We start from the raw sequence: 14,077 nt of genomic DNA on the forward strand, positions 1-14,077 counted from the left end.
AGTTCACCATCTCAGTTGTCATGAAATAGACCCAGCTATTTGGGGAACTCTTAATGGACAAGTGTGAAGGTTTTGGGTACATGCTCTACTGGACTCCACATTCCAGGACACTCTTCACACCAGACTTTTCCAGGAAGCATTTCATTTGTATAAACATTGCTGATGTCTGGTAAGGGAGAGGAAGGGGAGGGGTATAAAGCCCCTCAAAGCCACAGACTTGGGGCAGATGCGGTGCTTCTCTTAGTGTCTATGTGCTCGTCAGGACCAGGTTACTTTGTACATTTCACTACCAAGTTTTCATTAGATCTTTAAAATTAGACTTAGCCAGAATGCAGCACACACCTGTAATCTCGGTACTCGGTAAGCTGAAGCAGGAGGATGACATAAGCCCAGGAATTCAAAATTAATCTGGGCAACATAGATTGTTCAGACTAATACTACTGATAATAATAAGGTTGAAGGAAACTTGGCAGGACTGGCTTTTGGAAGGTGTTTTTCCTTTTCAAACTATATATCTAAATGTTTATAATTGGAAGCTAGGGCATGTGTCAGTGTATAGAAGCACTGTCTGTTCCAGTGCACTCATGAACCCTCTGGAGTGCTCACAGCCACTGGAGCGCAAACATCTTCTCCCAGCATTCCCGCAGGGAGAAGGAAGCAGAGGCAGGAGCATCCCCGAAGCTCTCAGGCCAGGTAGCCTGTGACGAGACCCACACAAACACAAATGAGCACACACATGTACTCACATCTCACAGAGATTTTTAATTGATCCATAATAATTATTCATATTTATGGTAAAATGTATATATAAAGATTTATTTTTATCTCCAGTGGCTGTTTCCACACATGTACACAGTGTGAATGTGCAGCAACCAAACTGGGTAATTAGTGTATGCATCCAGGTTATTTTTTGAGTATAATATTCTTTGAAAATCTCATATGTATATATTTTTATTGTATTTACCCTCTCTAACTCTTCTAAGACCCGGAACTCTCAACCTCTTTTTCCCCCTAGTAACCTACCCAGTCCCATTTGAGTACACATAGAAAAATGAGTATGGGACCATCCACTGGAATGTTCAGCCCACGTGGTGCCTTACTTACCCCTGACTCTTAGTCTTTCTGCGCTCTCTTCCCCAGCTGTCCTGAGCCTGTGAGGAGGGGTAAGATATAGCTGCCCCACTGTGGATGAACACTCTGTGTCTTGGCCAGTTCTGAGTTAACCACCGTTCACTACACAAAGAAACTTGTCTGCTGCAGTCTCAGAACTACACTGTCAATGAGTATATAGGTACAGATTTCAAAGGCATGTTGATACTGTGCCCATTTAGCACAATAGTAATGGGTTCATCTCACCCTACCCCCAGGAACCAGGCATTCATTCCCTCCTAAGGAGCAGATCTTAAACCCAGTAAGGTAGCAATTGGTTACCCCATCATATCCATGATAATTTTGCACCCATGAACATATCTTGCCATGCAGGTTGTTACTCTTCACAGCTGAATAAAGTCATCAGTGACCTTTTTCCTCTAATAGCCTGCATTGTCCTTTTTGGTGCTAGGAAAGGTAGCCAGTGAGGAGGAAGCTTTCCGGTCAGTATCAACTTGATTTTCCATGTCCTCTGACCAAAGTGTGTGGTGTCTTCAGAAGTAGAATCTTATCAAGTTCTGGTGGACTGGGGTATCCTTAAAACCACTGAAATATATAGTGAGAGACAGATTCACTCTTTGGTCTCAATTTTTTTTCTAACATTTTTGATTTCCAGATCACATTCCAGGTCAAACGTGTAAAGAAACCCAAAGGGGATCATAAAAAACCTCCTGGGAAAAAAGTAGAGTCCAATCAAGTGGAAAGTGGACAGCGTTACCAAGCAAACTTAGAGATCACTGGCCCGAAGGTGGCATCTCCAGGACCCCAAGGTAAGTGAGGATGTGTCAGATCTCAATTCTTCTTTCAGGCCACTGTCTCTCTCACAAGGAATGTGTTCTGTGACTTAGAGCAGTTCAGATGAGACAATAAAAGTACCATATCAGAAATTCTTTTCAGACTTTGATTTTTAAGCATTAACTATTTGGGTTAAAGGCCACTGTCATACACTCAGGTGATTCTTTACTCCCCCAGTAGTTAAATGGTGGTAATAGAATTCTTCTTTTAAAAACATCATATTCCCTTTTAAAGGAATATTTTTACTATCTTAGACTGAAATTCAATTCATTAAAATCTGTCTTATTTATCTGGTTAAATGTGCTGACTAAAGCAGAGGGCAATAGTAGAATGTATAGAATAGAATATATTGTCCAAGCCCAGGGTGCACCTTAGTAAAATATGTCCAGTCAGTAGCAACTATGGGAGAGTAAATGTAGACAATGGAGACTTGTGCTTGCCACATTGTCTCTAAATAAAAATTAGCAGAGCAACCCTGTGGTTAGTTTGGCTAGATGAGTCAGAGGAATTTAGAACGTACCAATTATTCTTCTTCTGTTAACACACTCTAGGAAAGTTGCCTTGTAGTCACCAAAGACATGTAGACAGAGATGTTGATTACAGGGGGCTCCTTATAGTAACAGCTGATAAGCAGCCTAAATATTGCATGTCTGTGGCATCTGCTGTACACCAGAGAAACACAACACAGCAAATGAGTAAAGACAGTTTATGAATGGCATAAGGATGTTTCCAATTTGAGAGTTAAACACACTGTGTTTTGTCAGCTGTATTTTTTCATATTTCAATGTCTTTGATACATGAGATGCTTGTCACAGTATGTATAGTTGTATGTGTATATCACTGACTATATGTAATAGTTGGCAGGATTTTTCCGTCATAAATTGTCTGAAGTAGTCCATCCCGTGGAGTTGATGGCCTCTTAGATCAGCTGCACTTGGCCTATCAAGCAAGTGTGTTGACACGCGTGTAGAAGCAGGTGACCAGAGCCCTGCAGATGTTCTCTGTGGGTCCTGAGAAAACTGCAGACCATTTGTAGTTTCTTCTCTATGGCCTGTTCATTTTACAGACATTTTCTAATGATCCTGTATTACTTTAAAGAAACCTTCTTACAAAGGGAATTTTAAAGCTGATATGGCTGAGATTATATGAGAACATCTGGGCAGGTGTGTGCTTACTTACTTGCTTGCTTGTGGTGCTTGGGGATTGAAGTGAGGACCTTGCTCGTATTAGATAGCTCCACTACTTCGGAGCTACGCCATGGTCCCACTTAAGCAGTTTCAAATGATCTCAGCTTGGTAGATTCTAGTGGAACATTAAAGGTACTTGTAAATCATGAAGGTACGTACTGTTCTTAAAAGAGAATGCAGGATGGAGAAGGTGCAAAAATACTACAGGGAGTTAGTAGCCCAGTTTAAATCAGTATGGATTCTGTCCACTGCCAGCTAATAGCCTTCCAGTAAATCATGTCCAAGTTCTAAAGCAAATTATTGAGCAAATATCTGTAAACCTGTGGGGAGGAGTGGAGATCATTGTGAGCCATAGTAGATACACTAACTGCTAATAATAACATTGAACTCATTTCATTTCCTTTTTTGGCTAGGGCTTCTAAACTGGAAGACCAGGGAAGTGCCATAGACATAATGTAACTGGATTTCAGCAAGGCATTTAACATCCTCTTATGATATCCTTGTGAACAAGATGGAGAGATATGGGCTCGAAGTTTCCCACTGCCTACAAGATAAAGTGCAGACTTCCTAGTGTGGCATTCAAGACCCTTTATAAACCAGCCTCTCTCCACCCTTCAACGCTACCTATGAAACAGCCATGCTCTTATTTTATCTATGCCTTTGTACATGCTGTCCCCTCTGCCTTTATGCCCTTATACCACCTCTGTGGCGCTAATATTGCTCACCCTTAAACTTTAAAGTCAAGTGCCATTCCTCCATTGCTACCTTCAGACAAAATTAGTTGCTCTTTCATTTGTGCAACTCTTGGGTTCCTTCTCAGGCACTGCGCTGTACGGTGGAACAGTGTGCTCATGTTTGCCTTCCTCACTAGCCTGTGAGCTGCAGAGCAGGCTGCCTCTTTATGTGTGTACCCCTGTGTTACACAGTTCCCAGACCCTTATAATAGGTGCTCAATAAATATTTTTCAAGTGAATTTCTTAAATACAAAAAGAAAATGAGCTTTATTGTGAAATGTATTTTTTATTTAAAGTTAATTTGAAATTCTTCCAAACTGTTATTTTTTGCTTTATTAAAATCTGAATCTAAATTCCTGCCTGAACTTCAGATGTTTTCTCTTGCTGGTAAACACCTACAGTGTAAAAAGTGCTAAGTAGAATTAAGGTTTTCCGTCCTGCTGCCCCCATCAGAAGCCCATCAGATAAGACTTGGTTTTGCTCTTTCTCGTGGCATGATGTAAAGAGAATGACTCAGGCTAAAAAGGTGGTGACTTTACCAGCACAGGAACTGGACTCGTGTGTGCTAGAGTCAAGTAACCTGTGTCTAGGTTCCAGCTCTGTGCCCCCCAGCCAGAGAACTGTGGCTGCTTCCTCCTGTGAGTTGTAAGGACCAAAGTCTAGTGAGGTTAAGAGTTGCAAACATAGAATTCAGCTTCTGAACACACATGAAAAACACTCATGGAATAAATTATGACCTCACACTGTCGTAGATCCCATCCTGACACTTTTCTTTGTAGCAGTGAGTCTACCTGGGGCAGTTTTGCACCCAGAGAACATTTGGCAGTGTGTGACGATATTTCCTGGGGAGGCTGTGCTACTGAATTCTCATGGGTTGATAGGTGCTGCTAACATGGCCTCCAGTGCACTACAGTATCCTTTCAACAGAGCATCCAGCTCACACTGCCACAGTGCCAGGGCTAGATGCCAGCTCTAGAGATACATGTTTCCATTAAGTCAAAGTTATCCTCATAAAAATCCAAACCCAGAAGGGTAAAAATTAAACGTGATAAGATTGTTAGTGTCTAAGAGATCTTAATTCGTACTTCATGTTGACCAACTTCAAGTACAACAAAGGAGACAAGTTTTATTTCATTATCTTTGAGAAGACTTTATTCAGAGAGGATTTTTATTTCCATTGCCACGAATAATAAAATTTTAATTAGATCTGTTTGTCAATGGTGCCCATTCTAAAGACAAGAACTAAAACATGCCATTTTGGGTTGTGTCATCAATAGGGAAAACGACATTCCTTTGTACTGTGTCTATTCATGACATCCTTTCCTTCCAGGAAAAAAGCGTGACTACCAGAGTTTGGGATGGCCCAGTCCAGATGAATGCCTCAAACTTCGCTGGGTAGAGCTAACTGCCATTGTGAGCACCTGGCTGGCAGTTTCTTCAAAAAACATTGAGTGAGTATCTTTGATGTTCATGGAATTTTCTTACCCACGAACCACAGCCGTGAACCACAGGGTGATGTAGTCTGTGCCAATGGTAGCTGGCAGAGCCATCTTTCCGGCACTGTGGTCAACAGAGAATGACCATTACTACCCGCCCACAGCCTAGATGGGCTCAGTCCATGCAAAGAGCGGTGGGTGAACCGCAGGCCGTCTTCATCCGCACTTTGGAAGCTACCAGAAGTCTCGTGTAGCACAGGTCACATTGAAGACCAGATCCTTCTCTCTAGGAATACAGAGCCCACTGCACAGATGTGGTGCATGTTCAGGGAAAGTGGGGTAAATGGAGGTGTCCCAGCACCTGTGAAGAGACAGCAAACAAGGGGACTCATGCAGACTTCCTGTCCTGAAGTGTTGCTGTGCCCTAGATCTGCTCCCCTTCTTGTTTCTCCATCAGAGTGACTGCTCCTATGACTTCCTTCACCACAGATGGTGATGAGCCCTCCCAAATCTGTGTCTCCAGGCCAGACCGCTCTTCAAAGCCCCAGACTTATCTGTAGCCTCCGTCTCAAGAAAACACTTTTCTTGCGCAGCAGCCATCTTTTTTTTAAAAAAAAAAAATTGATTTTGTTTCTCCATTTCATATTTTTTAAAGATTCATTTTTATTTCTTAATAATGTATATGTGTGAATGAAGGTGGCCATGCAGTTCAGACAACAGCATAGAGTCCCGTGGAGTGGAGGTTGCAGGAGCTTGTGAGCCACTTGGGTGATGTGTGCTCTTAACCAGTGAGTGCTGGTGAAGTCTGCTGGAGGTCGCTTGTTCTTCCCAGCTGCCCGGCTGCTTAGACCCGAAATAACCACACAGAAACTGTATTCATTAAATCACTGCTTGGCCCATTAGTTCTAACTTCTTATTAGCTAACTCTTACATATTAATTTAACTCATTTCTGTTCATCTGTGTATCACCACAAAATTCCCAGGATCTGTCTCCAGTGGCCCCATGGCTTCTCACTGCTCCCTGCCTCCTTTCTCCCAGCATTCATTTTAGTTTTCCCCACCTAGCTCTGTTCTTTTGCCCTGTCACAGGCCAAGACAGTTTCTTTATTCATTAACCAATAAAAGCAACACATTAACAGAAGGCCTTTCCACACCAAGTGAGCCATCTCTCCAGCTCCTCCATTTCATATTTTTCAGAAATAAATTCATCCATGTGCAGGTCAAAAACCTGGCTATCATCCTTATAATTATTTCCCTTCATCTTTCAAGCCTTGTCTATTACCAATTCTTAATATTTTTACTCCCCGATAACTTTTCAGAATTACTTTTCTGCCTCTACACTGCTCTTCCAGAGCGTCTCTGCTGCCGCACAGGTGCATCAGTCACCTCATTAGGCCTCTTGCCTGGCGCCTTGCCTCTCCGTCCCTACTATGAGAGTTCTTCCTGCTCTGCCCATAGCCTTCACACCAAGGCTTTCTGAGCTCTGCTGTCTCACAGAGCTGTCATAACCACCCTCTTCATGGCACAGAGGAGATAAATACCCTCGGGCACATTTTCATTATTGCATGTCTTATGACTTAGCTTAGATGTAATCCTACCCCTTCTAAGACATGAGTAACATAACAACTGGGACTGCTTATGTTTGCTTAATTACTGTACTCTTGGTATCTGATATACAACAGGTTTGAGATAAATAATCATGGAGCAATAAATGTTTCCCAAATGTAAGTTAAAATTTTTAAATTTAAGTTGCAAAGTAAAATTTGTTAGTGCCAAATTACCATATGTAGAGCATATGATTGTATATTCAAGAGCATGTACTTCTTTTCTAGAAGGCCAGAGTTCAGTTTCCAGCATCCATATTGATGGTTTACAGCCGCATGTAACTCCAGCTCCAGGGATCTGTGCCCTCTGGTCACCTGCACACGTGCACATACCCCTCCCCCATGTATATATACATAATTTAAAATTGTAATTTAAAAAGTAACCTCTTGAGGTCATGAAGTGAAATACTTGTATTTGATACCAAATACAATGAGTGTCCATCTGGGTCTGCATAAAATTTACTGTCTCATAGATGACTTTTTCTTTGAGCACAAGTGTGCTTTTGCGTGTTAAGGAAAAGCAGGCTGGAGGAACCGTTGTGTGTCTTACTCTGTTTCCTAAAAGGAACACCCGCTAATTCCAAGCCCTCCCTGGTGAGGGAGTACCATATAGAATTAGATCCGCTGATTGTTAGAGCTGTCTCTACCTACTTGGATTTTCTGATGTGGTCATCTCCATTTTCCAGCATCACAGAGCACATAGACTTTGCCACACCTATACAACAGCCAGCAATGGAACCGCTGTGCAATGGCAATCTCCCCACGAGCATGCATACCCTCGACCACTTACATGGAGTGTCCAACAGAGCCAGCCTGCACTACACGGGTGAGAGCCAGCTAACAGAGGTGAGTACTCAGCCTTGTTCTGACTGTTGGAATGTCAGCCTCACAGTTTTGATGTGGCCAGGGCTTTTTTTGCTCACTCGTTCTTTCTTTCTGTCTTTCTTTCTTTCTTTCTTTCTCTCTTTCTTCCATTCTTCCTTTCTTTCTTAAATTATGTATATATACATGGGGGAGGGGTATATGCACGTGTCTTTCTTTCTTCCTTTCTTTCTTTTTGAAATTATGTATATATACATGGGGGAGGGGTATGTGCACGTGACTTTCTTTCTTCCTTTCTTCCTTTCTTTTTTAAATTATGTATATATACATGGGGGAGGGGTATGTGCATGTGTCTTTCTTTCTTCTTTCTTTCTTCTTTCTTTCTTTCTTCTTCTTTCTTTCTTTCTTTCTTTCTTTCTTTCTTTCTTTCTTTCTTTCTTTCTTTCTTTCTTTTTTGGCCCTGAATTGTGTGGCTTTTGGCTGAGCCCAATTCCTTTCAGTCCCTAGGATGGAGCTGTGATAACTGCTTTATGTGTCTATAACTTTTATTACGTGGGAGAGGGCCATGGGCTGTCAGTCACCTGAAGAGTGTCTTTCATAGACTGGCTCTGAGCAGATGCACAGCAGGGACCCAGAAAAGTATTCTGATGTTATGCTCCACCACCCATCTCAGAAGCACCAGCAGCATCCACATCCAGTCTCATTTTAGCCCTGTTCACCTGCCATCTCCTTCTGTTCCAGGTACTGCAGAATCTCGGCAAAGACCAGTATCCACAGCAGTCACTTGAACAGATCGGCACCCGAATCGCCAAGGTGTTGGAAAAAGTAAGTCTCCCAAGTGACTAGTAGATTGTTGGACTACTAAGACTTCTTAGTTGGTTCCCACATGTCTCTTGCCTCTTTTATCTGTGACTAGCAAGACCAGAGGCCCAGGGTGAAGTATCCCCACTCAGGCTATCCTGTTCACTTTCATAACTTCTCTATCACCACTTTCCCTCTCCCCCACCCGTCTCCATCAGCACTTTCCCTCTCTCCCGCCCGTCTTTGCCTTCTGGGATGAGGTGTGCCCCGTCAGCAGTGTCTCCTTTCCTCTGCCTGGGTGGAGAGGTGCTGTTGGGAGCTCGGGGACCTGGCACAGGAAGTGAGGCTGAACACACTACTGACAGGAAATACCTTGTAAAGTAGCTTTTTCCCTGCAGTCCTGAAGCACATTTGTAGTACTGCTTCCCTACAGCTCAGAGAAGGTGGCTCAAATCTCTGATCTGAAGAGATGACTTTTCTACCTTAAGAAGAAATTATATTTTTAATTTGATTACTTTGTAGATAAGAATCTCTCTGGTGCTGTCTGATATTGAAGAGGTTATTTATAACAGTGACTAAGAAAAGCAAGTCACTTGAGTGTGGATATGACAGATGTAGCAACAACTGCCTTCCTTTGCGTATCACACATGGGAATTGTCCATTTGTAGTGAAAGTGGGTCACGGATGTGATCTACAGACCCAAATGTAAAGAGTAATAAGTAAAAATTGCAAAAGTGCTTGAGATCAACATAGAAGGCACATGGGAAGTGGAGGCAGAAGGCAGGCTCAGATAGCCATTTCCCAATATGTTCACAGAAGTAAGTCCTCTACCTGACAGGAAGGTAGACAGACTCAGGGCCGCCACACAGGAGTGGCAGTGACCCAGACTCGGGGCCACCACACAGGGGCATCAAGGCCCAGCAGAAACCACGCAGCAGAGAGATCCTGCAGGGGTCAAAAACATGGTTTAGTCTAGCCTTCTTGGCATGAATTTAAAAAATAACCTGAAACACCTGACTATGAATCAAGATCACAGAGCAAAACTAAAAATGCAGGGAGAGGTTAGCAAAGGGTGTGAAAACAGGATTCTCACCCTGAATGCTAGCAAACAGAAGAGACGGTGATAGATTGGGGAAAAAGGGAGGTGCAGGAAGGAAAAAATATGAAAGAGATAATCAAAAAGAATAGAAGAAAACATGACAGGATAAAATTAAATAAGACTTAGCAAGTTCTCATTTTTCTGTAAAACATGTCTAATTAAAATGGCATGTTGTATGACAAAGAAACTAATTCAAAAGCGTTAGCAATGATACTTATTCAAGCAAATCATTCTGCATTAATAAACAAGAGAGAATCCTTGTCACTTATCTCCTGACACAGCAGTTCAGTCTCCAGGAGAGATCGCCCCACTTCAGAACAACTCCATCCTGCACAGGAGAAGATGCTTCTGAGTTACTATTGGTCCTACACAAAGCAGGTGTCCACAGATCTTTGTATTCATTTAGAGACACTCACAAGTGTGAGTGTGAGCTCACTGAGGACAGGACTAGAGTCTGCTGGTCTAGAGGACGATGAGGAGCCCAGGCCTGATGCTGACAGGACAATGAGGCGCCCAGAGCCCATGCTGGGGTCTAGAGGGCAATAAGGAGCCCACAGCTGGTGGAACTGAGCCTTGGACTCCCACTGTGAACCAGCAAGTCTGGAAGAACAGTTTAGCTAGGCTTGGGAGAGCTAGAGAATGAGATTGCTGGCAAAGGGGGGTGGGGGGAATGGGGGTTATGATAAGCAATGGCATATCCAAAAGAATTCCAAGTGAAAGAAATTATTTCCAGATGAAGACAAGAGAAGACACAAGCAAGCATGCTGAATAATACCCAAGAAAGACAGAACCAAACAGGATCATTCTTTTCATCAAAAGGAGACAGAACTGCAGGTGGAGAACCACAGGCTTGCAAGCATTCTGGGCTACATAGTGAGGTCAAGACCAATATGGACTAGACAGTAAGCCCTTGTTCAAAAATACAAACCAGAAGCACCACCCCCAATATAGAAAATGCCAAAAAAAAATTTTAAAAATAAGAAATAAAGTAAAAGTTAAAAAGCTAGCTATAAATAGGAGCCTTAAATAAATGAACCAAAGCAAATATTAAAATTATAATTTATAAAAACATTCCTAAAAGAAAAAAAGTTTGGAACTGTATTTTGAAAATTCAAATCCGCTAGGCCAGCCAGAGCTTATGTAGAAAGATCCTGTCTCAGTAAGTAAATAAACTACATAGAGAGAGCCTGTCTAATAAATATAATTAATAGAATAAAATAATAATAATAAAAGCTAAAATAAAAAAACTCCCATCTACTTTTGGAGTTTAAGATAGCCAATTCTAAAATATATTCTATTAGCATTATATTTTTAATTACTAGTTTCTCTCTCTCTTGTGTGTTTGTGTGTGTGTGTATTTTGAGTTCAGACATGTACACCATACCTATGTAGATGTTAGCAGCAACTTTCTTTAGAAATTGACTCCTGCCACCTTGTGGAGTCTTGGGGTCAAACTTAGGTATTCAGTCCTGTGCACAGTGCCTCTTCCTACTGAGCCATCTCACCTATCTTTAAAAGTATTCAGAATAGACTCGTGTTGCTGGGTTTTCAACAAAGACTCAATTCCAAAAGTCAAAAGAATAAAATTTTTAGGAAAAAAACTATGAGCCTTGAGTTGAGGATGATTATAAACCCCACATGCAAATGGTGATGAGCTTGCAGGGACTGTTGCTCCCATGTACCCCGTCTGATAGATTGTGCTCTGAACAACCTCGATGACCATAGCAGCACTGGTAGAAGGGCCTAGTGTCAAGCATGGTGTCTGCCTGCACAGCTAAGATGCTCTATGGAGACCACTGCCATCCTCTGAAAATACAGGTATGCTACACTGTCAAAAAATAGACTGGGTAGGGGCATATATAAAAGGTAAGGTCAGTGTACTGATTAATTAATTTGAAGATCTTATGCTTATGTAGAAGAAGAAAGGAATGTGAAGAAAAATAAGAAGCCATCACAGTGCTGCATAAAGAAAGTGGCAAGCCCAGAATTCTGTGCCAGTGTAAGCACCCTTGAGAAGCCGAAGAAAAATGAAGATGTGTTCAGTTATCAAAAACTGAGGGACTTCTCCACTAGTATATCTAAACTGAAATAAAATGTAAAGGGAGATCTGTATAAAAATATCTCAGGTAGAAATATGATATGCAAGAAATGAACACCAAAAGTTAAGATGGAAATGCACAATGAATATTCAAAACAATGACTGTAGTACCTGAGCAACTCACTCTTGTAACCATATAAAATACACAACAGCAGTTCCATAGGGACTGAATGGGGTTTAGAGTACCACAGCTTAACTGGTGTCAATCAGAGTGTAAGAGTAATGATTTACATGTTTTAAAATGTGTGTTTTAAGTCATAGGCTAACTACCAAAATTATTTTAAGATACATTTTAGTAGAAAGAAAATGCAATAGCATAAAAGTATCTGATTAAATTCAAGGAAGTCAAGAAAGGTAAGAGCACAGAAAGCATCAAACAATAATACAGACACAGATGAGTCGGGAGGTGACTGACAGATGCATTGGGAGGTGAGTACAAAGACAGACATGTAAGTCATATGTGCATCGGCTTTTAAACCCAGCCATGTGCTACTTAGAAGAGACACTTTAAATATTTGAATATGAAAAAGTTGAAAGTACAGGAAAATGACATCATACAAAGTGACAAAAAAGAATTAGGTATCACTGAATACTTATATCAAGGAGACATTGAGATAAAAAGCATTAATGGAGTTTAAGTGGTATTTCATAAAAATAAAGGAATCTATAGTAAACTGGACCATAACCCCCAAAAGATGTGTATGTCTGAATTCCAGAGTCTATGAAAGTTACCTTAGATTAGAGGGGGTATTGGCAGGTAAGATTTTCAGAACTGAAAGATGGAAAGGTTTTCCTAATTTATATAGGAAGACTTCATGCACCCACAGGTGGTCTTCCAGGAGGGAGGATAGAGGAGCCTGTGCTACCATGACCACAGGGACATAAGTAGAAGTGATACGATCCCCAAAGAGTGCTGACCACCACCAGAGGCCACAGGAGGCAGGAGATGATCCTCCCCTCAGTCCTGTGTGGGGAGCTCAGCCCTGTTGATCACTTATTCGCAGTAATACTGATCTAGGATTCTTGTCCCCAGTACTGTGCAAATAACATATTTCTGTTTCATTAAATTACTAAGCTTGAGTCAATTTGGTACAGCCATAGGAATCTAACCAATTCAATGTAGATGAGCCCTATTAACTGTATCTAATTCACATAGCTCCAAAATATATACCGTGACTTACCTTTAAAAAAAAAATAGTAGCCGTACTTCTCATCTAGGTAGATTTTAATACACATTATATAATAACTGTAAAATGAGCAGGAAAATGAACAGTTGTGCACTTGACCCAGGTGACCGAGGTGCAGAGCAATCTGTCTAGCAGTGACAGGCCATGTTCTTCTCAAGTGCATAAGAAAGAGGGTCATGTATTGATTGACCAAAAAACAAAAAAAAAGAAGCTTCAACATCTACAGCATTCTGAAGTTGAAATCACTTAGGATATTAGGGCTAAACTAAAATAAGTAAAAATATTTAAAACGAGGGGCTTTCATATAGATATGAAGAAATTGTAAACTTATAAAAAATTTCTAAAACTGAGGGAAAATATAAAACAATGCTGAAAGATATAACAAATGGAAAAATACAGCCATAGTCCCGACTGTAAAGTCCCTAAAGCCCAAGAACGTTCGTTCTTCCTAAGTTAATTCGTGATTCTAGCACTAACAATAAAAGTGCTGTGTTTTCCCCAGCAGCAGACAGGCTAATTGTAAGTTTATCCATAAGAGTGAACAATGAAGAATTACCAGGCAGACTGTGAAAAAGAACAGTTGGAGAAGAGGAGGATTTAACCTCACATTAAACATACATGAAGTCCTTAATTAAAACTGTTTAATGGTGGTGCATGAATATGCAGACCGATGAGAAAGGACAGAAAGCTAATTGCATGTGGCAGCTTAGCATATAAAGACACCCCCTCCCCAGTGCAGAGAAATACGTTTTATGCTGGGTAGGAAAAATGTAAAAATTAAATCCATTCCTTACACATACGCCAAGATAAATATCAAGTGGATCAGAGACTTAAACTCATCTAAAAACAGATCTCGTGTAAGTACAAATAGAATGTAGGGTCTTTGTGTGGCCTGAATGTGGCAAACATTTCCAGATTGACTCGGAATTCGCATGCAGTATGGGAAGAGGTTAACAATTCCCGTGAACACTGTAAACAAAGTGGGTGGGTATAGTTCCAGCTGACACTAGAGGGAAGGCGTTTTCAGACTTCATTTCTAAGGCGCTCCTAAAAGGAAGAAAAGTCGGTATCTCTTGGCTTAGCATAAATGTAACAGAAGAAAGGGTGAATGAAGGAGCAGGGAAAATGATGGAGATATTCAGAAGGGTCAGAAACTATAAAGTAT

At 41.2% G+C, this 14,077-nt stretch overlaps 1 protein-coding gene across 3 annotated transcripts in view; it reads left to right on the plus strand.

Annotated features, from left to right (window-relative positions):
• Window positions 1-14,077, plus strand: part of Ttc17 (tetratricopeptide repeat domain 17) — a 118,331-nt gene that overhangs the window by 82,536 nt on the left and 21,718 nt on the right. For all 3 annotated transcript variants that reach the window (XM_057781335.1, XM_057781337.1, XM_057781336.1), the window contains 4 exons: window positions 1,766-1,919; window positions 5,196-5,316; window positions 7,592-7,751; window positions 8,469-8,552. In XM_057781335.1, coding sequence (XP_057637318.1) covers window positions 1,766-1,919; window positions 5,196-5,316; window positions 7,592-7,751; window positions 8,469-8,552 — 519 coding nt within the window. The remainder of the gene's footprint in view (window positions 1-1,765; window positions 1,920-5,195; window positions 5,317-7,591; window positions 7,752-8,468; window positions 8,553-14,077) is intronic.

The sequence above is a fragment of the Chionomys nivalis genome, chromosome 9, assembly GCF_950005125.1.
Source record: "Chionomys nivalis chromosome 9, mChiNiv1.1, whole genome shotgun sequence".
Classification (NCBI taxonomy): Eukaryota; Metazoa; Chordata; class Mammalia; order Rodentia; family Cricetidae; genus Chionomys; species Chionomys nivalis.